The sequence below is a fragment of the Staurois parvus genome, unplaced genomic scaffold (assembly GCF_062004578.1).
Source record: "Staurois parvus isolate SC_StPar_1 unplaced genomic scaffold, SC_StPar_1.0 ptg000089l, whole genome shotgun sequence".
NCBI classification, from domain to species: Eukaryota; Metazoa; Chordata; class Amphibia; order Anura; family Ranidae; genus Staurois; species Staurois parvus.
Window position 1 is genome coordinate 2968565 of NW_028317885.1, and position 27159 is coordinate 2995723.

General features: G+C 41.8%; 1 protein-coding gene and 1 long non-coding RNA gene across 2 annotated transcripts in view; one reads left to right on the forward strand and one right to left on the reverse strand.

The window, feature by feature from the left end:
* LOC149468343 (uncharacterized) overlaps positions 1–27159 on the reverse strand; it is a 91783-nt gene that overhangs the window by 58072 nt on the left and 6552 nt on the right. Inside the window, exon 2 of the long non-coding RNA XR_016311752.1 lies at positions 6340–6522. This is a non-coding gene — a long non-coding RNA (uncharacterized LOC149468343). The remainder of the gene's footprint in view (positions 1–6339; positions 6523–27159) is intronic.
* SHC4 (SHC adaptor protein 4) overlaps positions 1–27159 on the forward strand; it is a 125079-nt gene that overhangs the window by 56683 nt on the left and 41237 nt on the right. The window contains exons 3-5 of the mRNA XM_089670324.1: positions 9705–9768; positions 15869–15988; positions 21310–21363. Coding sequence (XP_089526450.1) covers positions 9705–9768; positions 15869–15988; positions 21310–21363 — 238 coding nt within the window. The remainder of the gene's footprint in view (positions 1–9704; positions 9769–15868; positions 15989–21309; positions 21364–27159) is intronic.

A 27159-nucleotide genomic window follows, 5' to 3' on the forward strand; every position in this document is an offset into this window, starting at 1 on the left:
AGTCTGACCAGTTACCCTAGGTTCACATCTGTGCGGGTGGTGCCGCTGCGGATCCACACAAAGATCCGTGCAGCTGCACCACCCACACATAGAGAATTGTGGACCCGCGGGTGGCTGCCATTAGTTCTAATATCACGCCGCTGCATTGGAAAACTCAAACATACTGGGAACCGAGGTACCCGTGTCGGGTGTGTTTTCCAAAGAAGTGCAGGGACTTCTTTCCCCCTAGGTTCACATCTATGTGGGTGGTGCCAGTGCGGATCCGCACGAAAATCTGTGCAACCGCACCACCCGCACAGGGAATTGCGGGCCGGTGCCATTAGTTCTAATGGCACGCCGCCCGCACTGGAAAACACAACCGTACTGGGAATCGAGGTTGGGAAGTGCAGGGACTTCTTTCCCTATGGGGCACGGGAGTTCATTCAAATGAATGGGCTCTCGTGCCCGTACAAAACGCGGCCCGCACGGTCGCATAGGTGTGAACCAGGGGTAAGGAGGGTGGCAGCAGGCAAGAGCCGCTGCTCTGTACACAGCTCTGGATCGGATCAGGCTCAGGAAAAAATAAGGTGGGGGCTGGGGGGGATCTTGCAGCACAGAAAGTTTTTACCTTAATGCATAGAATGCATTAAAGTAAAAAACCTTAAGGCTTTAGTACCCCTTTATTGTGCATGGACACATAGGCTAAAATTGAACCACATTTGAGGCATAAATAAAATGCTGGACGCCTGTAAAAGTGACATTTGTTTATGCCCGTGTGCATGGAGCCTTACTGGCTGATTTACTTCATATGATGTCATATACATGATGCCATGTACAGAAGGACATGTAACATTCATGCATGGCAATCTCACTGCAAGCAACTATTACAGTTATTTGTCAATGTAGCATTCTTCATGGGGGGTCTGGATCTGGTCAGTGTAATCATATCCAGATCCCCCATGCAGTTCTCTGTCAGCATGAAGAAAAAAAAGTGTAAAAAATAGAAAAATAAATAAATAGGCAGTGTGCATATGTGTGTGTGTGTATATATATATATATATATATATATATATATATATATATATATATATATTTTTTTTTATTTTTTATTTTTTTTAATCTAATAAAGAAAAAATTCCCTCTTAAAAATGTATTCCCAGATCGCAACCATGACATTTGCATTTACTACGAAGCATCAAATTATCATGTGGGAATACAAGGTCATTCAAATTTTTAGTTATCACAAACCGGTGAAAAAGTTGCTTAAATGCCTCTCAACCTGATTTAATTCCATCTCAATGGTACACGAACAATTTATGCAAACTGCTTTTTTTTTCATTCTGTGTACACCGCAATTATCGAAAGGGGAATAAAGTTCTCCTAAAATAAAAAACATTTTTAGTTTAGCTTTACCATTCCACTACATTACATAAAAGACACACTAATGCATTATCATTTTAATCAGCAGACTTTGTTGATTATATTTTGCGGTAAATATATGGCAGTGTGTGAGTTACATAATTGCACTGCATTGGGAAACATTACTGGAAAATTATTATTATTATACAGGATTTATATAGCACCAACAGTGTGCGCAGCACTTTACAAAATGAAGGTAGATATTACAGTTACAATACAATTTGGTACAAGAGGAAACAGAGGGTCCTGCTTGTTAGAGCAAAATGCAATGTTTTGACTCATTTTACTATGTAAATAAAAAACAAGTATGTACTGTATATTTGTTCAATTTTCTCCTAGATTGTAAGCTCCAAGGAGCAGGACCCTCCTATCCCTCTTGTATTGAACTGTATTGTTGCTGTATTGTCTCCCGTTATATTGTAAAGCGCTGAGCAAACTGCCTGCGCTATATAAATCCTGTATAATAATAATAATTTTGCTCACTTTTGCAAAGCCCTTTGTGTTCCAAATAAAAGAAAATGTATACTACATTAGTGTAGACTAAAGATGCTAAAAGGTATAACATGTGGAAGAGAGACATCATCCAAAACTAAAACAATGCTCAGACTCAGGGCCGCAGTCCAGATGCGTTTTTGCATGCATAATTATGACGAGTTTTTGTTGCCTTCCAGTGCATTTTTGATGCTTTGACACGTTCCGATGCGTTTTTTATGTGTTCCAGTTCATTTTTTCCAGTACAGTTCTGTGCAGTAAAAATGCAGCCTGTTCTACTTTTTTGTCTGCATCCGAAACGCACTGGAACTGCAAGCACTGATGTGCACAATGACATTGACAACCATATAACCTACTTTCTGTGTGTTTTGGATGCAGAAAAAAGCGCACTGAAACGCATGTAATGTGAACTGGCCTTCATGGGAATTTAGGGAGAAAAAGGCCTTACAACTTGCATTCAGTGATGAGCCCAATCGTTACAATGCTAGTGATCATCTGGTGTATGAGGAAAACTAAAGGCATGTTTTGGATGGAGTAAGGGAGGGTTATAACCCCTGTCAGTTTTTTGGGGTTTTTTTGCCATCTGGGTCCCATTGGTTAGATTTCCCTTCACTTCTTGTTCTATAATCAAAATTGGGGACAGCCCAAAATTCAGGAATTTCTTTTTCTTTCACTTTCGATGATAAAGGTAAACAAGACAAATAGCGAGGGTGAATCTCCCCAAGAGGGACGCAGTACTAAGCATTGTATGCATTCATGCCTATGGAATTTATGCTTTGAACTGTCAATAAAGAGTATCATACCACTTGCCCTCCGTAAGATTTCCCCCCCTTCCTGTTCAGGCCATTACTTTGACTGACAATTGCACGGTCATGCCAAGCTTTACCCAAATGAAATTTGTCTTTTTTCCCTCACAAATAGAGCTTTCTCTTGGTGGTATTTGATCACCTCTGGGGTTTTTACTTTTTGCTGACAATTTTGAAAAAACCCAATATTTTTAAATTTTTCTATTATAAAACAAATTCAATAAAAAAATAAAGTTTCTTCATAAATTTAGGTCAAAATGTATTTGCTACATATTTTGGAAAAAAAGAATTCCAATAAGCGTATATTATTTAGTTTGCGCTAAAGTTATAGTGTCTACAAACTATGGGACAAATACTGGAATTTTTTTTTGTACTAGTAATGGCGGCGATCAGCGACTTATAGTGGGACTGGGATATTGTAGCAGACATTTTTACACTAACTGACACTTTCTGGGAACCAGTAACACTTATACAGTGACCATTGCTAAAAATATACACCGATTATTGTACTGATACTGGTTGGGAAGGGGTTAACATCTAAGGTTATCAAAGGGTTAGGTCTGTGCCTAGCTATGTGCTTGGTGTACACTAGGTGGTGCTGGAACAAGAAGAAGTGATGGATCATGTTCCCAGCTCTGCAGGGACACGCAATCGATCACTCCCTCCTGTCACAACAGAGCTGTACCTATGTAAACATAGGTACAGCTCTGTTCTTACTCCCTGCCCAACGATCTGCGGGTGCTGGTGAACATCCCTTTGGTAGGATTCGCAGATCAACTTCTGCTGTGACAGTTCACAGCAGAAGCGATACACCGGTAGTGCACGCGCACCCCCATGAGGCAGAAGTGCAAAATCACGTGTAAGTATACGTTATTTTGCACCGGAGAGCCACCCTGTAACAGTAAAACTGCTATAGGGCAGGTGTAAAGTGGTTAAAGGAGAAATATGGGTTTATGAAAAAATAAATATATATGCTACAGCATTGGTGCAATACTACAGCTGCCTAAATTGACTCTAAGACCGAGAACTGATTAATCATATGGCCACTGATCACTCAGTTCTTGGTCTGCTCAGTCATCGCTCTCTGCTCTGACCCTCCAGCACTCACTGGAGTGCCAGGATAGGGAGGGGACAGCTGGCTCTGACTCTCACCCACGCTCTGAAAGGCAGTGCCTGCTCTCAATCAGGTAGCTGGGTTGATCCTAACAATATGGTCGTGATCCTTTCAGAGCCTGGAGTGGCTCTGCCTTGTCAGCTACTAGCAGGCAATAGTCCACTATAAGTTGATTGTGGGTCACAGAATAACAAAAGTAAGTTCACTCCTGTGACCCACAAGAGAAGTATGGCTAGAAAAGCTTTTGCCATACATCTTTTTTAAAATGTTAGCCAAGATACCAGAGAGAGCTGCAAAGAAAACCTACAATTGTTCCCCTGTTCCCAATATAATGGGAGCATCAAAATATTTGTGAAATTTTCAGATATCCCGAAAACCTGATATATGTACTGTATAAAGACTGTTTTTTTATAGAAGTTTCCTTGTATGGATGAGATTGTTTTTTCCAATCCAGGTTTGCGCCCACACCCAGAAGTCACCTTTCATTCCTGGGCAAATTCCTGGGAGGGGGGTATGTTCTCTGCCCTGCAACTGATGTACACAAAAGGGTGGGGATGCCCATTACCTCATTGACCTAATATTAGGTCAATGATGTGACAAGCATCTCTTCACTTTGTGTAGGTCATCTGCAGGGTGGGGAACCCACAGCTCGTTGGTCAAGGAATGACAGCTCCCCTTCCTGGTTTGGACACCACAAGCTTATCCCTATTGGAATTCAAAATCTAGCAAAATGGCATTTATAACAACATTTACCTTTGAGTTAATTATAATGTGGACTGGTGGACATAGTATGGCTATATGTTAGCTTGTATTAGGTGTTTCTACCTAAGATGAGATGTAGGAAAGTTTTTTACTGTATGCACCCACTACATTGGCCCGCTTTTGAGGGGTTACACATCTACTACAAATACTTCTAAAACTAGCCCTCAGTATTAAAACTGCTTAACTTAAACTGCTCAATCCCAGAATGTAAACAGCTTTTGTACTGGCATGAACCAACCCGTAATAATTGAAGAAATTAAGCATTTTGTGCACAGATACATTTCACCCCATGCTCATTTCCAGAACTAGACAATAATGTCTTTTTGGTAGTACAGCATTTTACGATGGACAGATTTTTTGCTGAATAACTATCTTTGTTCCAATATGATCTTTCTGTTTTCTTTAAACAATAATGCTTTGTGTTCAGTGACGAGCAGTGCCTTTTTTTTCTGCTTAAAAGCAGTTTTTTTTCCCTAGAAGAATTCTCTACTTCTTATATCATCCTTCTGTTCTCTACAAGTTACAATGAACAAAGAGAGCCTGTGTAATTGCAGTTAGTGGGCAAAAAAAAAAAAAAATAGTCATCTATGAAAAACATAATACAATAAAATACTAAACAGGATTTTCCAGTAACATCCGTCTATTTGAGTTGTATTAACGTGTTAGTCATCCTTATACTGACATCCTCCATTGTCCCACTGAATTGGGGAATAGGGGACTTCAGTTAACTTTTAGTTCCTTTTGCAGTTTTGTGGCTTGTGGAGAAAACTATAGGAATGAAGAGTCTGTCTTTAGGCTCCTGTGGTTGGAAAATAGTTGTTGACCTTTTTACCCTGGATAACATAAGTCTATAGTTTGTATATACTGTTGAAGATATAGCTTGTGCATACTGTTCAAAATATTATACTTTTATAATGCTTAAAGTGATAGCAAAGAAATCCCCAACAACAAATGTTCACAAAGATGGGTAATAAAGACCTGCAGAGTCACTGCTTTTAAACACATCAAAGACAGCTGAGAGTCATACGTATGTCACAAGCCATTGGTGTTAGACCACTGAATTATTTTTACAAAGAATATTTGACTATTGATATTTGTCTTTGACCCAAAAAAGATTACAATCTAATCTACCAGGGACTCATAAATGTATTGAGACAACATGACTATTTGATTTTGGATATTCAAATGAAGAAAAGAACACACAGATGCCATGTTGAATATGTTTTAGCTAAAACAGAATCCAGCAAACAATCATTTTTCTTCTATTGTGCCAAAAAGATGTGTTTACCCTGTGGGCAGAGCATATAGTAGACACATCAGGATGAGGTTGAGATACGTAGATGATGTTCTGGCTGTCTGGGCATTAGAGACAATTTTGGATTTTGAATATATTTGAATAAGAACAATCACGCAATTCTCAGCAGTGCTTTGTACTAAAATATTTGATGGAACATTATCCATCAAAGGGTACAGGAAAGATACAGTGACCAACTAACTGCTTTACTATACAAGGTGTCACCCTACTCATGCACAAGGGGCATTCAAGTCAAGCCGGGACTTTGAATTTTACAGGTATAAAAAGGGATGCTAGCGTGTCAGTACTGCACGCAGTAGTAAGTGGCAAGTGTGTTCTATTACTGATAGGTGGCGCACATGTCGCGTGCAAGTGCAGAGACCGGTAATCAACATGGCAGACAACCGTGTTAGTGCGTGAATGGAACAGTGTGTGGTGATAACGTTTCTTGTGAATGAAGGAATAAAACTCACAGATATCTACAGAAGACTTCAAGCACAGTACGGTGATGAGATGCTCAGCCGCAGTAAGACATTTCAAAGATGGCCGTATGCCCATCAGTGATGATCCCGGCCGTGGTGTTTCCCAGCCCCCAGCAGTCATTCCTGTGAACATTCAGTGCGTGGAACGCCTGCTCCTGCTAATCAACACATAACCTGTTGTGAAATTGCACAAGAGAAGAATCTTTCTGTGATAACGGTGAACACAATCATTAACAAAATTTGTTCTTATATTATATAAACTCAAAAGTCTTGGTTTGACTTGAACACCCCTCATATAACAAACTATCTTCTGCAGCCGATTCCCAAAGTTATAAAGCAATAATTCTGATAACTGCAGTTTTCATGATCAGGCCACAGAATTAAAGGAACATTTTTATGCACATGGGTATGACCCTGTAATTATAGAAAGATAATCAAAGGCCAATAGGTTTGGATAGATATTAACAATGTTAATTCAATTACTTTGCATTTTTTTTAACCCTCACCAGTGGCTCAAAAAATATAAATTGTAGTTTTGAGTAACTGGCATACAGTATAGTGCAACAGGCTGGATGGAAGGTTGGCATTTCCTATAATCTGCACGGTAATGTAAAAGGGAGTTTCAAAAAGAAAAAAAAAAAAGGAGCTTCACTGGTTTAGACACATTAATTTTTACTTTTTGTGGTTTTTAAGTGTAAAGCATCACTGTAGGCAATACTATCAATTATAATTTAAATGTTTCATCTTAGATACTAAAACCATGGTTATAGGTTCAACACATATATTCTTTACTCAACACTGTAAGTTATTTTTTAATAATAAAATCCACTGTAACTGTTGGATTTTTTATTTATATAAGGATTTTAAAAGGATATGCAAGAACACACAAGGATAGGTGGAAATACCCAACACCCTAAGGCAGTGATGGCGAACCTTTTAGAGACCGATGCCCAAACTGCAACCCAAAACCCACTTATTTATCGCAAAGTGCCAACACTGCAATTAAACTTGAATACTGAGGTTTTAGTTTAGAAAAAAACAACCCATACATACACAACATACATCTTTTGTCTGAAAAGAAAAACACAATAACAGAGCTTCCACTGGCCACCATCACAAGGGGGCAAAGTTCCACTGGCCACCAGCACAAGGGGGCAAAGTTCCACTGGCCACCAGCACAAGGGGGCAAAGTTCCACTGACCTCCAGAACAAGGGGGCAAAGTTCCACTGACCATCAGCACAAGGGGGCAAAGTTCCACTGACCATCAGCACAAGGGGGCAAAGTTCCACTGACCACCAGCACAAGGGGGTAAAGTTCCACTAACCTCCAGAACAAGGGGGCAAAGTTCCACTGACCATCAGCACAAGGGGGCAAAGTTCCACTGACCATCAGCACAAGGGGGCAAAGTTCCACTGACCATCAGCACAAGGGGGCAAAGTTCCATTGACCATCAGCACAAGGGGACAAACTTCTACTGACCATCAGCACAAGAGGGCAAAGTTCAACTAACCACCAGCACAAGGGGGTAAAGTTCCACTGACCTCCAGAACAAGGGGGCAAAGTTCCATTGACCATCAGCACAAGGGGGCAAAGTTCCTTTGACCATCAGCACAAGGGGGGGGGAAGTTCCACTTACCACCAGCACAAGGAGGCAAAGTTCCACTGACCACCAGCACAAGGGGGTAAAGTTCCACTGACCTCCAGAACAAGGGGGCAAAGTTCCACTGACCACCAGCACAAGGGGACAAAGTTCCACTGACCATCAGCACAAGGGGGCAAAGTTCCATTGACCATCAGCACAAGGGGGCAAAGTTCCACTCACCACCAGCACAAGGGGGCAAAGTTTCACTGACCACCAGAACAAGGGGGCAAAGTTTCACTGACCACCAGAACAAGGGGCAAAGTTCTACTTCCCACCAGCACAAGGAGGCAAAGTTCCACTGACCACCAGCACAAGGGGGCAAAGTTCCACTTACCACCAGGAAAGGAGGCAAATTTTCACTGACCATCAGAACAAGGGGGCAAAGTTCCACTGACCACCAGCAAAAGCTAAAATCTTGTGTTAATAAAAACAAATGTATTAAAAGTCGCAGCCAGTCCAATATATATATCCTTGGTAGCGCGACCGGCCATGCAAAAGCTCAGACGATTCAAGGCTAATGAGTCAGGGGTCATGATGTCATTGCCTGGCACTGCTACTCCTTTCCAAGCATGTGCATGGCCCCTATTGTGCTGTTATCCGATGCTCGGCTGCTGGGGCAACTTGGCTTGCGTGTTGACAGACAGGGCTCTGTGTGCCCGCTGCGGCATGCGTGCCATAGGTTCGCCACCACTGGTCTAGGGGTTGTCTTTTTTGTAGTTTATTGCTTTAGGAACTTTAACAAGAGACGGGGTTAAAGCATGGAATACTCCAAAACGCACAGCACTTAGAGATTAGAGGACAATCTTCTCCTAGAGCAGTGATGGTGAACCATTTTGAGCCCGAATGCCCAAACTGCAACACAACCTTATCACTGACAGCATTGGGTGCACACCCCTGGGGGTGCACAGGGGGTGTGTTCCATGAGGACGTCCACGGAAGCCTTCCCAGAACTAGACAACCACACTGCAGCCTGCTTTCGGCTATAGCACGGTTGGGAAGCAGGTAATCTCGCCTCTGCAGGGTTGGTATGGCTTCCAACCCGCCAGCTCATTTCCATCCATACTGAGCATGTTGCCCCTGGCCCCGGAGTAGTGTGGGAGCTGTTTACTTTCATCCACGCTAGACACGTCACCACTGGCCCTAGAGCAGTGTGGGAGCTGCTTCCTGTCATCCACGTCCATCCCCGGGTATGTCACCCGTGACACCAGAGCAGTGTGGGAGCTGCTTCCTCTCGTCCACGCCCATCCCCGGATACGTCACCCCTGACGCCAGAGACGTGTGGGAGCCGCTTCCTCTCGTCCACGCCCACCCTGGCTACAGAGACATGTGGGAAATGTAGTTCAAAGGGGAGTGTGAACACGATCTGGATGGCCGGTCAGTGTGTGCGGTCCGTGTGCACTCATCTTCCTCTTCTTCCTGGTGTACCCACTGAGATGGCTCTGCGTGCCAGCTCAGGCATGCATGCCATAGGTTCGCCATCACTGCCCTAAGGTGTGCAAGAAAAATGGCAGTAACAATATTAAGGATGACTTCCTGCCCAAATCCTCAAACAACATAGTAAGGTGGGGGAACCCACTCCATTAGACACTACCTATAACTGAAATATCATTTTTGAGTGAACTGGTCCTTAAAGCCTGTGATACTAATATATTTTATTATGCTGAATATCTTAATCCTGATCTAAGCTAAATTGCTGTTTTAATATGTCTACAGGGAAGCAATAAGCCGCCTTTGTGAAGCTGTGCCCTGTGCCACAGGAGCTGCAAGAAAACGAAAGGTAAATATAGTATAATATTTAAAATGTAGCAAACTATAAAAATATAATAGTATTACAGATGTTATCTCAGCATAATAAAAAAAAACATAGAATTAGGCTTATTTAATACGGCATAGAGCAATATGACATTTCATCGTTACAGAAAACTGAAATTTGAACTTCATTGCTCATCATCAATGCTCTATGCACCAGCTTTATAAGACAGACCTTTTTAATTCTCATTTAGGGAAGTTTACCTTACCTTGTCATAGTTCTTGGTCAATGGCTGTGTCCAAAACTATCCATGTTGCCATATTAGGCCAATAATGTCACCAGCATTGCTGCACCTTTGTTTTGTGAAGCTGTGGAATGGAGAATTCCCTTTGCTGATTGGGTCAGCGGTCTCCTATCATGTGACTGTAGGTTTGGCCCAAACCTTAGCTCAACACTAGCTCTAGGTGTCAGGGTCTAGCAATTCTACTGCTGAAGATGTTTTGTTGCTTATTCAAACAACTTCTTCAGTTCTGAGTGTTAAGAAGATACCTCAGCATTTATATCCACAAAGGTAGCACAGATACCTCAATCCAATCACCATGGAATGTGTAAAGGCACATGTTCTTTTCTTGGGCAATTAACCTCTGCTTTGACACATCCCATGATGGTTAGATATAAATACAGGAGTATGTTCCTGACACTGGTTAGAATTGACGTTTCTTAGCTTGGATAAGCTAAGAAATGTTTTCAACATTGTAGAACAAGTCCAACTAAATGTGACTAAGTACTACTAACTTTGAACATTTGTACATTTACTAAGGCATATTTTATGTTAAAGTGGAATATCCTGCCCATTATGTCTATTTGTGGCATAGATCTATAGTACTTCCTAAATTTTACAAATATTACTTTTTCTCATAAATTCTCTCTTTAGGATTTTGTATGGGTTAGATGCAGCACAAAGAGGCCAACAAAAATAAAGAATTTTCAAGTGAAATAAGTAGAGACAACAGAATTATCAATAGCACAAATTGCAAATCCTACATTTATGCTTGAGATTCTAGAACAAGTAGAGTCTGCAAGGGTCAACTTCCAAGTTTTCCTATTTCCAGTAAAAAATGAAACATGATAACTTAATAATTTAATCATGTGATCTGTCAGTGGGATTCAAAAGCTCTTTTGTTTCATGTGATTTTAGCGGAATTATCCTCTGTATGACTGGAGTGATGGAAGAAATTGTATAGCGAAATACGCAGTCTTACAATTAACAAAGTACCATATAATTCACCATCCGAAAAAAATGTGTCTGGTTTCATAAGCAGCCTCCAATTTATGTAGAAGTTAGTAAACAGACATCCTTATGGGAGGATAAAAAACTGGAATGTTTCATATCACAGAATATGCTCTATATGGAAAATATGTCAGAACTCCGCCATCAAATAGTGGTAACATTGTGGAGTATTATGCATAACTGAGAAGGTTGAAAAAGGTTTCTTTTATGTAGAGATTTTTCATATTTTGCTTACAATTCACTCAGCATATGTATTGGGAGCATATACCATCTGCCGGATTTGTTTGCTTAGAATATTTAACCCTTCACAATTAGTAGACAACTGTACATTATTAATTTTTCCATACAGAAATCCCATTTTCTTTAAAGCTTAATTCCAGATATGGCTATTTTTGCATGCATGTGCCATATCTGGAAGATCCCCCTGGAAGCTGGAAATCACTGTAGCGGGCACATCTTCTACAGCCGCTGACTTCTGGGTCCCATGCAGAGCGGCTGCCTTCCTGGAGGCTACCCACAAGAGATTGCTCTCTCTCAGTATGCGGACCTTTCAGAGCAAATCATTTTACACAGTTACATAGTTAGTCCAGCTGAAAAAAGACAAAAGTCCATCCAGTTCAACCACATAAAAAAAAAAAAAGTTATAATCCTATACCCACAGTTGATCCAGAGGAACGCAAAAAAAACCCCAGCAAAGCATGATCCAATTTGCACCTGCTGGGAAAAAAATTCCTTCCTGATCCCCCGAGAGGCAATCGGATATTCCCTGGATCAACTTTACCTATAAATGTTAGTATCCAGTTATATTCTGTGTATCTAAGAAAGAATCCAGGACTTTTTTAAAGCAATCCACTGAGCTCGCCAGAACCAACTCTTGAGGGAGTCTATTCCACATTTTCACAGCTCTCACTGTGAAGAAACCTTTCCATGTTTGGAGATTAAATCTCTTTTCCTCCAGACGTAAAGAGTGCCCCCTTGTCCTCTGTGATGACCTCAGAGTGAATAGCTCTACACCGAGTTCACTATATGAACCACTGATGTATTTATACATGTTTTCTCAAAGCAAAGCCTGATTGGACAATGTGGAGATTGATATGTCACAGTCCCACCTCTCTATCTCATCTAACCATAAAATGCTTTGTATTTGTTGACAAAATACAAAGTGTTCTCTGAATGGCATCTCTGGCAAGTAAGCTACCTCTTGTGTTCACTAAGCAGAAGGGCAGTCACTCGGTACAGGGCCCAGAAGCTAGCAGTGATCACTGTAGTGGCAGTGCCTATTACAGTGATTTCCATCATCCAGGGGAATATTTCATGTACGGCACATACTGTACATACTTACATTGGCCCAAGCTGGACCATTAAAACTGTAGAAAGATAGCCATAGCTGGAATTCAGCTTTAAAATTTGTGTACGAGTAGGCACCTTTGTTGGCCAAAAAAGCATCTTCTGTTTGCTCCTCTTGTCTAAACCTCTAAAGGTTTTTATTGTCATCTGTAACCCTGTTGTCTAGATTTTCCCTCACTACTTATGGATTTCATTTCACTTCCTGCCATGACACATTTTAAATAAAATGGATAAGACATAGACCAGCCGTTCACAACCCTTTTGCCCAGGGAAACCCTTTAAATAATTATCGGGTGTCAGAGAATTCCTGCTAAAATTTTTTCATTGGGGGTCAGTGGAAATAATGGCCCTTGCAGTGGTGATCAGTGGAGAGAATGCCCCTATTGCAGTGTTGGCCAAAATGCTACCTTTACAGACAATGAAAAAGATAATTGAAGTCATGTTGATAGCTCTACCAAGTGGCATTGGATCCAAAACTGTGTAGGAATTATCTGTTGGAAGACCAGTTAGGCACAGCTCAGGGAATCTTTAGCAACCTCTGGGGGAACCCTATTGTAAATCAGCCTTTATATTTGTATTGCTGTGTGTAGCTTTGTGTCCCAAGGACAACTACACCCTAGTTTCTTGGATGGGTGTCACTCCAAGTGTGATCATTAGATCGACTTCTGTTGAACGGGAATGTTGGAAGACTTTTGTCGATCAGATGCTCAAGCCACTGATCAGTGTATTCTGACAACAGAGAATCCTGCTGTCAGAATACTATGTTCTGGCAGGGGGATTCCTCAATCCACCTTGCTTGCATAGATGTAGGAATCTGTTTTTTTTTCCATTCAGCCTGCAAGCTAAATGAAAAAAAAAAGCCCATCTATGTCCTGCTTTAGGCTTCATTGGCTCTGTGACTAAATAAGGAGGTGGTCAGTAAACACGTTCCCTTCCCATAGGTAGGAAAAGTTCAAAATGGGTGGCAGTTTTGTTTCAAAAATACCCAGCCATCATGTAGCCATAATTTAGTCATCTTAAAGTACTATATATGAAGATACATAGAGAGGTATTAATCAAAGCTGGAGCAGCCAGAATCTGGAGCAAATGTGTATGGCAGCCAATCGGCTTCTATCTTTCATCTTCAAAGCTTAACTGAACAAGCTGAAGATAGAAGCTGATTGGTTGCCATGCACAACTGCTCTAGAATCTGTCTGCTACAAATTTGATTAATCCCCCCCGAGTACCCATCACCTAAGGCACTGCACATTTGAATGCAGTCCAGTCTTGCGGTGTAGTGGAGTACATTCAGCTTCTCTACCAGCAGTGTCATTGCCCTAGAAGTTGCATGACATATAGCCAAATGAGAGAGCAAAACAAACTCATCCAGGAATTGAAGGTATTTTTATGATATAATTGATTCATGAAGCCAACTCATTTTGAGGGCCAAATACACTCCCCTTTCATCAGGGCCAAAACTTTTGACTGTGCTTAATATGACTCAGGTAATCAGATACCTAATAAATCTGCACTGTTTTTTCCAGCTCGGAACAATTTCAAGAGGGCAGGTTAAGTCAGTGTTAGTGAATTCAGCAAAGGACTCTTGAACGTTTGGCACGCTCATTGACTTGTATATATGTGGTTTCTCTGCTCTGGGTCCTTTCCATGTTCCTGGGGGCAGTCCCCATTTTGTGGAATGTTGCTGAACCAGAGCCAGTGTGCCCATTCACAATATTAGTGATCCTTAGAAAATCTGAGTCTAGTGCTCCATTAGTTCTTGTGTTTGGACTTGAAGTTGCATAAGACCAACTCACAGATTCCAGCTTCCTTTGCATACATGCAGTGACAACTATGCAGCATTAAGAAACTGTGTACTGTTGAAGTACATAAAACAATGACAGGTGACCTTTAAGGAACAGCGTGGCAGTTGATTTTAGCACTTGATGCAAGAAAATATTATTTTTACAATACATACGTTAGTATGTCTTCCTCTTAAATTAACTGTTAAAGCTGAACTCTGTGAATTCAGACACTTTCTAAAATGTGCTGCCTTACTGTGGATTAAATCCAACAAGGTACATTATACCTCCTGGATGTATCTTTTTAATTAACAATTTACTGTTTACTGAGGGCCAGGAGTACAGCTACCACTATACTTCCAGCGCTCTGACTGGAGCGATGCTGATTTCTCACACAGCAGAATCTCTGCCCACCCCTACCTTTTGCTGTCCATTCACAGGAGGCTTTGTATTTTGTGATGGAATTCACATAATACAAAGCTTTGTCTAACTGGGCAAGAAGGAGGAAGGGCAGAACTGCTAAAACCAGGTTGCTGTAGATGCAGAAGCTGAGACTCTAAGGTCCAGCGTCGGAAATATATAGATAGGTGTACTGCCAGTACTCAGGAAAAATGTAAATTAATGAGATGGCATGCACCTTGTTGGACTTAACACTTATAAAGCCAGCACATTTTAGAAAGTGGTTGAATTCCTGGGGATCAGCTTTTATTGGTGGTGGTACTGGGGGATATATTTAGACTGTAGTTTGAGTTCAGTATGATGCTACTGCCTATTGCTTGGAATATGTTTGCTAAGCTCACCAAAACCCTCTTGGTTTGCAATAAACTTCTCTTAGAAGCACTAATCCAGCCTTTGTCCACTATTTTACATTTTGGAACCCTTAAAATAATTTTTAGTGAAGTAACCCCTGCTAAAATTAATTCAATGGAAGTCAAGGGGAAGAATGCCTCTTATAATGGTAGTCAGTGGGACAAAGGCCCCCTTTGACAGTGATGGTCAGAATTCCACCCTTACAAACAGTGAAAATGAGCATTGGTGTTAGATATGGCTCAAGGAGCCCCTAGCAACCTTTGAAGGAACCCATGGAACCTTGATAGAGAATGGCCGCTCTAGTCCCTAAAAGGTGCTTGGATTTGTCACTAATAACCCATATATCACAACAACAGACTTCATATGCAAATATGTTTGTAATTATAACTTTCTTTTATGCTTCACAAATATATTAGAAAAATGTCAATGGAAAATGGCAGTTGGGGAGTGAAAGTATGATTTGTGTTGATGGTTTGGGGGCAGAAAGACAATTCTTAAGGACACTTTTTAAAAAAAACAATATTTTATGTTTTTTATACTGTTATATAAACATGTCACTTCATTTGTCCTGTTATATAGTACTTTTCCTCTGTTAAAATGAGATATTCCACAGGAAATAGCACATAAGCATTATTCACTGAATCTGCTCAGTTAAAGAATGGAAGTACAAGCATATTATTTTAGCTACTTTTGTCTATCAATGGCTTATATTTAGCAACCAGTCGGATGCAGGTTTTAGTCAAAGTGTCCATGTGAAGGTTATCATGGTTTCTCTATTATGATTCATCCATCCAGACATCCATTTAGACAATGGATATTTCAAATAGTTTCATAAAATGCATATAAAGGGTATTGTTAGAAGCTTTGAGATAATAACTGATAATTTTTTCTCTTCCTTCAGCCTCCTCTGAAATTTCTGTCTTCTGTTCTGGGAAAGAGCAACCTCCAGTTTTCAGGGATCAATGTCAAGTTGACCATCTCCACAAACAGCCTTACCCTGACAGATATTGACACTCAGAAGGTGTGTTCAAGGGAAGACAACCTGGAGACATATGCAGTAAAATATACTCAATATTCTATATATTCCAAATATTATATACAGTCAGGTCCACAAATATTGGGACATTGACACAATTCTAACATTTTTGGCTTTATATACCACCACAATGGATTTGAAATGAAACAAACAAGATGTGCTTTAACTGCAGACTGTCTGCTTTAATTTGAGGGTATTTACATCCAAATCAGGTGAACGGTGTAGGAATTACAACAGTTTGTATATGTGCCTCCCACTTGTTAAGGGACCAAAAGTAATGGGACAATTGGCTTCTCAGCTGTTCCATGGCCAGGTGTGTGTTATTACCTCATTATCCCAATTACAATGAGCAGATAAAAGGTCCAGAGTTCATTTCAAGTGTGCTATTTGCATTTGGAATCTGTTGCTGTCAACTCTCAAGATGAGATCCAAAGAGCTGTCACTATCAGTGAAGCAAGCCATCATTAGGCTGAAAAAACAAAACAAACCCATCAGAGAGATAGCAAAAACATTAGGCGTGGCCAAAACAACTGTTTGGAACATTCTTAAAAAGAAGGAACGCACCGGTGAGCTCAGCAACACCAAAAGACCTGAAAGACCACGGAAAACAACTGTGGTGGATGACCGAGGAATTCTTTCCCTGGTGAACAAAACACCCTTCACAACAGTTGGCCAGATCAAGAACACTCTCCAGGAGGTAGGTGTATGTGTGTCAAAGTCAACAGTCAAGAGAAGACTTCACCAGAGTGAATACAGAGGGTTCACCACAAGATGTAAACCATTGGTGAGCCTCAAAAACAGGAAGGCCAGATTAGAGTTTGCCAAATGACATCTAAAAAGGCCTTCACAGTTCTGGAACAACATCCTATGGACAGATGAGACCAAGATCAACTTGTACCAGAGTGATGGGAAGAGAAGAGTATGGAGAAGGAAAGGAACTGCTCATGATCCTAAGCATACCACCTCATCAGTGAAGCATGGTGGTGGTAGTGTCATGGCGTGGGCAGGTATGGCTGCCAATGGAACTGGTTCTCTTGTATTTATTGATGATGTGACTGCTGACAAAAGCAGCAGGATGAATTCTGAAGTGTTTTGGGCAATATTATCTGCTCATATTCAGCCAAATGCTTCAGAACTCATTGGACGCCGCTTCACAGTGCAGATGGACAATGACCCAAAGCATACTGCAAAAGCAACCAAAGAGTTTTTTAAGGGAAAGAAGTGGTATGTTATGCAGTAGCCAAGTCAATCACCTGACCTGAATCCGATTGAGCATACATTTCACTTGCTGAAGACAAAACTGAAGGGAAAATGCCCCAAGAACAAGCAGGAACTGAAGACAGTTGCAGTAGAGGCCTGGCAGAGCATCACCAGGGATGAAACCCAGCGTCTGGTGATGTCTATTGCGTTCCAGACTTAAGGATGTAATTGACTGCAAAGGATTTGCAAGCAAGTATTAAAAAGTGAAAGTTTGATTTATGATTATTATTCTGTCCCATTACTTTTGGTCCCTTAACAAGTGGGAGGCACATATGCAAACTGTTGTAATTCCTACACCGTTCACCTGATTTGGATGTAAATACCCTCAAATTAAAGCTGACATTCTGCAGTTAAAGCACATCTTGTTTGTTTCATTTCAAATCCATTGTGGTGGTGTATAGAGCCAAAAATGTTAGAATTGTGTCGATGTCCTAATATTTATGGACCTGACTGTATATTATCAAGATATATATTAACAGGAGCTTTCAATAAACCAGACCTACACTCAGATTTCAGTGTTTTGCCATTTAGAACAAATTTACTTTAATCCTTCAACCCCGCCCCAGCATATGCTTACCTTACCTTTACTTTCCTCCCCGGAGGACACTGCACCGAAGGACATACTTGGTACTTCTCTTTTTGGAGGAGCATGTGATGCACTCCATGTTCCGAACCAATCAACACTGTCACACACTCAGTCTATGCCATTGTATAAGCTATCACTCAGGTGACTCGCAGCTTACACAGCATTTTCCTTTTTTCCCCCAGCAGCTGAAGAGATTATATATATATATATATATATATATATATATATATATACACACACACATATATATATGTTGCAGGTTTGTCCTGCATGAGCAAAGCTGCAAAATGGCTGAAATACTTACCTTTCCTGGAGAAAATTCCATCTCCTGTGCTGACCATGTGATCAAAAACCCAAGCTTTTGGTCCTATGATCGCTGCCAAACTCTTTTAAATGCCTAAAAAGCACATGACAACTAGGCTTTTGGACACTTGATTATCAAACAGTATGTGGTAAATGGTTTTGCAGAGCAGCCCATAACTTCCTATCTTGGGGTCCCCTGCCAGTGCTCTTGGCTTCTCCTCTTCTCTGCTGCCTATGGTGGCACTCCTGTGTGCTCACTCCTGAGTTGGGCTGTGTGTGAGACACGCACAGTGTGGCTCAGCCCCACACCCCGCTCCCTCCACAGAGCATTTGATTGAAAGTACCAGAAGCCATTGCCTCTTGCTGCTTTCTCTGAGCCTGTGAGGAGAGAGAAAGAGAGAACAGTGCCACTGCAGACAGGCACAGTGCTGGTTCGAGATAGGTGAGGGGGTGATACAATTAGTGGGACATGCAGGGAATACATAAAGGTAACAAATGTCTAGCCTTTAGAATTACTTTAAAGTGTACATTCTCCTTCATGAAGATCTTCCAAAAATTCCCCTATGCAACTTTGTATCTAATGAATAGTAGTACATACTAACGCTCCTCCTGTTGTAAATGGTGAAGGCCCCCCCACACAGATGCAGGTATTGGGGGGCATCTCCAAAAAAGAGGCTGGCCCCTTATTCCCCTTCATCCTGCCATTTGCAGGATGGGCTGAATATCATAATAATGTGCCTCCTAGTAATTGCCTTTCAAACTGTGACCATACTTAGTGCATCCCAACTCCGCTCCAGGTCGTACAAAACTATGTGCATGGTCTCCTTCTCTAGCTGAGCTCAGCTGACCATCATTACAACAAGAGAAGCTCTGGTATGTAGTATTCATTGAACACAGAATTGCATAAGGGCATAAAGGAAACCCTTCATAAGGGTGAACCTACACTTTCAGGCAGCCATTCTCAACTAGGGTCTTGTGGAGCCCTAGAATTCCTCCAGAGGTTGCTAGAGGTTCCTTGAGCTATGGCAGACAGACCTCCCATTTGATGGTGTCTGCATAGTTCTGGGTCAGTTCCACTGGGCAGATCCAGCTGTATGAAGCCAATGAGGGTATGGGAGACTTTGGGGGTTGATTTACTAAAACTGGTGCACTCAGAATCTGGTGCAGCTGTGCATGGTAGCCAAAGATGATTGGTTTCTATGCAGAGTTGCACCAGATTTTGCACCATGCAGTTTTAGTAAATAACTCCATTCTGACTACCAATGTAAGGGGGACATTTTTTCCACTGACCACTGATAAATAGGTTTGTGCAAGGGTTCCCTGAGACTTGAAAATTACTTCAAATGTTCTTCTGTAGCGATGTTTTACAGTATAAAGACATAGTTTTAATAAACATCTCGGTAAATTGGATGTGCATTGGTGCCGATCCACCATCACCCTAGCTTATTGATTGTAGATCTATAAATGTACTATATAGTATGATCTCTGGACATATGGTTAAATCCCATAGGTTTGCCAGATATAATACAGACACAACAGAATAATGGTAGGCCACTGCCCAAGTCTTACAATAATATTACTTCAATAAACAGTGACCAACAAAAAAGACATAGCATGGAGTCCTGCTGACCTAAATGACTTTTCATCACATGGTTATCCAGACAGACAGACTGCAGACTTGTCTCCTTTATACTCTTAGCACAGAGAAGGGATTGTTTCAATATCTTGACTGATGGACCTTTAATGACCTTAGGCTATCAAAGGACTTACGGTAAATATTCCTTCATGATGCAACATCAGCCCAGAGCTATAGACCTTCATCACTACAAAATGCAAATATTTAAGAATACATTACATAAAGATATGTAAAGAGAGGTACAAACTTGCTTTTATAATCTAGTTAGCCTTATATCTGTTATCTGTTGCACCTGATTCCCTGAGCAGAACAAAGCTTCACCCCACATCTTATAACCCACTATAAATATAGAGACAAATGCCCATTATAACACCTTACCCAAATCTTAATGCTTTATCTGTGTATGAAATAGCTGCATTTTACTAAAATTGGTGAGGAAAGTACTGTTTGCATCAAGGTTGGGGACTCTTAAAGAATAAGTTCACCTTTAAAAATAAATAAATGAACTCTTTTTGCAGGTATAAAAATGTGCATTTAATATTATTTTATTTTTTATTTTTATTTTTTTAGGAGCCTCTAAAGCATAATCGCAGGTACAATGTCAGGCTCCTGCAGACTGTCTGTGTAGCTGTCTGCCCGTACCTCCTATACAGGCAGGCAGCTACTGAATGGCTGGAAGATCAATGAACTACCAGAGCAATTTTCAGCGCCCTCGTAGTTCATTGAGAACTACAAGCTGTTAGCTGCAATAGATGAAGGTACTTGTGGATCATTCGTTCACCGAACTCAGTGAACGAATGAATGAACTAATGCCACAGCCATGTGGATGGAACCCCACATGGCAGTGCTCTTTTTGAATTGTGACAGCGGGTGGGGGGAGAAGATCCCCAGCCCATGGTCACAGGGTGAGGTGGGGCGAGAGGGGGTGCATGCTGACATTTTTACATGTTACACCCTAAATACAGATGTAACATTTAACATGTTCACAAAGGTGAACGTATCATTTTTAGCGTATCTGAGCCCTGTTGCAACTTACTGGCCCTTAAATGAGGTGGCTGCATTAGCTTACTTTTGTCACACTTTTTCCTTTATTTTAACCTGGTAATCCTATCATTAACTCACTTCCTGTCTAAGAGTGACAACCCTGCTGAGCAGTGGTGTGTTAGAACTACATAACACCTCCCTCTCCTCTCCAATAACAGGGGGTGTACGTTGTAGGCCAGAGATAGCAGGGAACAATGCTAACTGATAACAGTACAGAGAGTACAGAAATTTATAAGCTCACAAGATTTCTGGCTGGACGAACAGCTATTTTTTTTTTTGCACTTGTCAAACAGATCTAATAAAACACTTTCAGCTGTATATTTAACAGACCAAAAAGAAGCAAATAAGATAAATATGGTGTTAATGTTTACATACAATTTAAACAGTTGTAGATATTTTTACTTCAAAGTCTATGGGCACTATTTGTAATTAGCACTCCATTATTAATATTAATATTGTTATTTTTTTGTTTTGTAGATAGTTGCTAACCATCATATGCAGTCAATATCATTTGCCTCTGGCGGTGATCCTGTAAGTATACAATTTCTTCATCTGGATTTGGTTTACTTAAAACCTGTGATGAGAGATGAAGTTGCAGGTTCTGACTTTCTTCTAAATATGCCAAGCTGGTTGTCTAGTTTCAGTAACTGAGAAAGAATTGAAAGCAGTACCAGGCAAATAGCATTTTCAGAATGTTAGGAATGACCACGTCTGTATTTCTCTTATGACAGGTTTCCTTTGCTGCTGCTGACATCTTCCTATAAAAATGCTAGTTGCTTGGCTGTCACACTAATCCAATGACTTCAATGCTTTATGAGTCACTAACCCAGCTTGGAATAAATTAGCAAGTCAGGAATTCTGACTTCACCTGTTGCATACTTATTCTAGCTCAGAAAGAAACTTTAAATCAATGTAAAAACCAGGTAACTAGTATTTTCAGAGCGAAATCAGCAATGACATGGCAGTTTACATATTTTCATCCTCTTGTTTCCTTTAAAATAATGACCTGTCAAATATATCCTAGCATATACAGTTAGGTCCATATATATTTGGACACAGGCAGAATTTTAGTTTTTTTCAGGTATTTACCAAAACATATTCAAGCTATAATTATATAATGGTTATGGGCTGAAAGTGCACCCTCTTATTTTGAGGGTATGTACATCCAAATTGGAGGAAGGGTTTAGGAATTACATCTCTTAAGATTAGCCATCCCTCTTTTTTCAAGGGACCAAAAGTAATTGGACAATAGAATCAAAAGCTGTTTCATGGCCAGGTGTGGGCTACTACTTCCTTATTTCTTCATCAATTAAGCAGGTAAAAGGTCTGGAGGTGATTCTAAGTGTGGTATTTGCATTTGGAATCTATTGCTGTGAACCTACATCATGCGTTCAAAGGAGCTGTCCATGCAAGTGAAACAGGCCATTGTAAGGCTTCAAAAAAAAACCAAATCCATCAGAGAGATAGCAGCAACATTAGAAGTGGCCAAATCAACAGTTTGGTACATTCTGAGGAAAGAAGAACGCACTGGTGAGCTCAGCAACATAAAAAGGCGTGGACATCCACGGAAGACAACAGTGGTGGATGATTGCAGGTAAAGAAAAACCCATTCACAACATCCAGACAAGTAAAGGACATTCTCCAGGAGGTCGGCGTATCATTGTCAAAGTCTACAATAAAGAGAAGACTTCACAAGAGCAAATACAGAGGGTTCACCACAAGGTGCAAACCATTCATAAGCCTGAAGAATAGAAAAGCTAGATTAGACTTTGCCAAAAAACATCTAAAAAAGCCAGACCGTGTCAGGGTCCTGTCCACGGCAGGAGTTCTGGAAGATCTGGCACTTCTGCCAATACTCTACATGGCCGCAGAAGTACACATCAGCCTCAGTCTGGTGCCAGACGGCCTTCATAAGGAGGCTCATCACTTTCTCTGGTTGCTGGATGATCTGTAGCTCCCCGTGCCCTGTTCCTGGTTCCTGTGTTCTGACTTGTGATTTCCTGTTACCGACTCGGCTTGCTCCTGGATCTGTCTACTCTGATTTACCCCTGAACTGACCTCAGCTTGGCTTACGGATACCCTCTCTCTCTCTCTCTCGCTCCTTTGTGAATGACCTCGGCTTTCCCATCTGACCACGTCCGATCTGATTCCCACCTGGTACCTGACCTTGGCTTGAACCGACTACCCAGTAAACATCCAAATCCCAGAAGGGCTTGCATACCACACACAGGCGCCTCCTGTCTGCAGACCTATCTCCGTGCACCAGCTGTGCTTCTGAGTGGACTACCAACCAGCACTCCTACAGACGACCTGTGCAACTTTGGGCCTGACTCCCGCTGTTCCACTCTCAGAGGAGTCCGGAACTTAGCCACAAGGGAAGCCCTCTCTCCATTGGCCTCCATCACCAGGTACATGATAGCATCATCCAGCCAGTATGTCCGAGGCCGAGTGAGGCGCTTCCGCACTAGAGGCCCTATGCCAACAGATGACAGCACTTACCCAAGCAGTGAAAAATTTACAGCAAGGATAATTCCAGCTAGAAGAGTGTCTTCACTCTCTCTCTACTTCCGCGAACCAGCATCCCTCCGCCAGTTCCAACCCAGTAGCCGCACCTGCCAGTCAGTTTCCTGCCACCACTTCTGCTGGCCTGTGGAGGACTACATAGTGGAGTTCCGTAAATGGTCTGCAGACACCAGTTGGAACGATACAGCATTGAAATACCAGTTCCGCCTAGGCCTGTCCGAGTCCCTCAAGGACGAGTTAGCTAGGGTGGAAGCACCCTCCTCCTTGGAGAACCTTATCCTGCTCGCTACCTGGTTGGATTGGCGTCTACAGGAAAGACGTGCTGAGCATATTCAGACATTTTGGCCCACTTGGGTTCTGCCAAAAGTTCCAGGGCCAACAGCTCCTGCCCTTGCTCCGCAACCCATCAACAATTCGGAGGTAGAACCTATGCAAATCGGCCTTCTCCGACCTGCCCTAACTCTGGAAGAAAGGCTACGCAGACAGCAAGGCAACCTCTGTCTTTACTGTGGGGCCACGGGCCACTTCCTGCGTAACTGCCCAGTACGCCCAAGTAAGTCCAGCCAGCCTCATCCTTTGTACCTTCAGCTATCCGGGACTTTGACCACCCATGTCATTCTCCCCATGTCTGTGCAGGAGGCTGGAAGGGACGTCAAGTTGCGGGCAGTCGTTGACTCGGGAGCTTGTAGCTGCTTCTTAGACATCCAGTTGGCCAAGGACCTACACATCCCTCTTCTGCCTAAGAAACAGAGACTTGATGTCTTACTTGCAGATGGCACTACTCTGAGTTCCGGACCTGTTACCTAGGAAACCACTCCTATTCTTGCAACCGCTGACTCCGGCCATCAGGAGTTTATTCGTTTTGATGTGATCAGATCCCCCATGTTTCCAGCCATCCTAGGAATACCCTGGTTGCAAACCCACAACCTACAGATCAATTTGCCCAAGAAGGAAATCATCTTTTCTTCAGAATATTGTATACAACACTGTGGTGCCCCTACACCCACCAATTCTTCCGTATGTCTCTCAGTCCAACCTTCACCAGAGGCCAGTCAACTAGTTCCCTCTACCTACCATGACTTCCTCGATGTGTTTGATAAAAAGAAGGCCGGCACATTGCCTTCTCATTGGTCTTACGATTGCCCAATTGAGTTACTCCCAGGAGCAGAAATACCATTTGGGCGAATTTTCCCATTATCCGAGCTTGAACTGGAAGCCCTCCGGCACTATCTAGACGAGAATCTCGCTAAAGGATTCATCCGTCCCTCTTCCTCTCCTGCCAGGGCTGGTATTTTCTTTGTAGAAAAAAAAAAATCGGTCTCTTAGACCGTGCATTGACTACAGGGAACTTAAAAAAATTACCATAAAAAACGGTATCCTCTTCCTCTGGTGCCCGAGTTATTTCAGAAATTTCGAACAGCCCGAGTCTTCACTAAATTGGAATTACGGGGGCCTACAATTTAGTCCGTATAAGAGAGGGCGATGAGTGGAAGACCGCCTTCAGAACACGCTTCGGACAGTTTGAATATTTAGTGATGCCGTTTGGGCTATGTAATGCCCCTGCTACAGTCAGGTCCCTAAATATTGGGACATCGACACAATTCTAACATTTTTGGCTCTATACACCACCACAATGGATTTGAAATGAAACAAACAAGATGTGATTTAACTGCAGACTGTCTGCTTTAATTTGAGGGTATTTACATCCAAATCAGGTGAACGGTGTAGGAACTACAACAGTTTGCATATGTGCCTCCCACTTGTTAAGGGACCAAAAGTAATGGGACAATTGGCTTCTCAGCTGTTCCATGGCCAGGTGTGTGTTATTCCCTCATTATCCCAATTACAATGAGCAGATAAAAGGTCCAGAGTTCATTTCAAGTGTGCTATTTGCCTTTGGAATCTGTTGCTGTCAACTTTCAAGATGAGATCCAAAGAGCTGTCTTTATCAGTGAAGCAAGCCATCATTAGGCTGAAAAACAAAACAAACCCATCAGAGAGATAGCAAAAACATTAGGCGTGGCCAAAACAACTGTTTGGAACATTCTTAAAAAGAAGGAACGCACCGGTGAGCTCAGCAACACCAAAAGACCTGGAAGACCACGGAAAACAACTGTGGTGAATGACCGAAGAATTCTTTCCCTGGTGAAGAAAACACCCTTCACAACAGTTGGCCAGATCAAGAACACTCTCCAGGAGGTAGGTGTATGTGTGTCAAAGTCAACAATCAAGAGAAGACTTCACCAGAGTGAATACAGAGGGTTCACCACAAGATGTAAACCATTCGTGAGCCTCAAAAACAGGAAGGCCAGATTAGAGTTTGCCAAACGACATCTAAAAAAGCCTTCACAGTTCTGGAACAACATCCTCTGGACAGATGAGACCAAGATCAACTTGTACCAGAGTGATGGGAAGAAAAGAGTATGGAGAAGGAAAAGAACTGCTCATGATCCTAAGCATACCACCTCATCAGTGAAGCATGGTGGTGGAAGTGTCATGGCGTGGGCATGTATGGCTGCCAATGGAACTGGTTCTCTTGTATTTATTGATGATGTGACTGCTGACAAAAGCAGCAGGATGAATTCTGAAATGTTTCGGGCAATATTATCTGCTCATATTCAGGCAAATGCTTCACAACTCATTGGACGCTGCTTCACAGTGCAGATGGACAATGACCCAAAGCATACTGCAAAAGCAACCAAAGAGTTTTTTAAGGGAAAGAAGTGGTATGTTATGCAATGGCCAAGTCAATCACCTGACCTGAATCCGATTGAGCATGCATTTCACTTGCTGGAGACAAAACTGAAGGGAAAATGCCCCAAGAACAAGCAGGAACTGAAGACAGTTGCAGTAGAGGCCTGGCAGAGCATCACCAGGGATAAAACCCAGCGTCTGGTGATGTCTATGCGTTCCAGACTTCAGGCTGTAATTGACTGCAAAGGATTTGCAACCAAGTATTAAAAAGTGAAAGTTTGATTTATGATTATTATTCTGTCCCATTACTTTTGGTCCCTTAACAAGTGGGAGGCACATATGCAAACTGTTGTAATTCCTACACCGTTCACCTGATTTGGATGTAAATACCCTCAAATTAAAGCAGACAGTCTGCAGTTAAAGCACATCTTGTTCATTTCATTTCAAATCCATTGTGGAGGTGTATAGAGCCAAAAATGTTAGAATTGTGTTGATTTCCCAATACTTATGGACCTGACTGTACGTTCCAACATTTTGTGAACGACACCTTTAGAGAATACCTAGACCTTTTTCTGATCGTCTACCTGGACGATATCCTAATTTTCTCTACCTCACTGGAACTCCATCGTGATCACGTTAGGAAAGTGCTAAACACTCTAAGGATGCATGGCTTGTACGCCAAGGCGGAGAAGTGTGAGTTTGAGAAGCAGTCCATTCAGTTCCTGGGGCTCATAATTTCCGAGGGGATCTTCATGGACCCTCAGAAAGTATCTGCTATCCTGGATTGGCCTGCACCTTCAGACAGGAAAGGGGTCCAAAGATTTGTGGGTTTTGCCAGTTTTTACTGGAAATTTATTAAGGGCTTTTCCACAATCATTGCCCCTATTACTCAACTCACCCGCCAGCATACACGATTTTGCTGGAGCCAGGAAGCTCAAAAAGCGTTTGAGCAATTAAAAGATCAATTCACCTCCGCTCCTGTGTTACAGCATCCAGATTCAACACTCCCCTTCATCCTGGAGGTAGACGCATCTGAAGTTGCTACAGGAGCCATACTCTCCCAGCGCCAGGGGCCAAAGGCTCTGCTTCACCCAATAGCCTTTTGTTCTA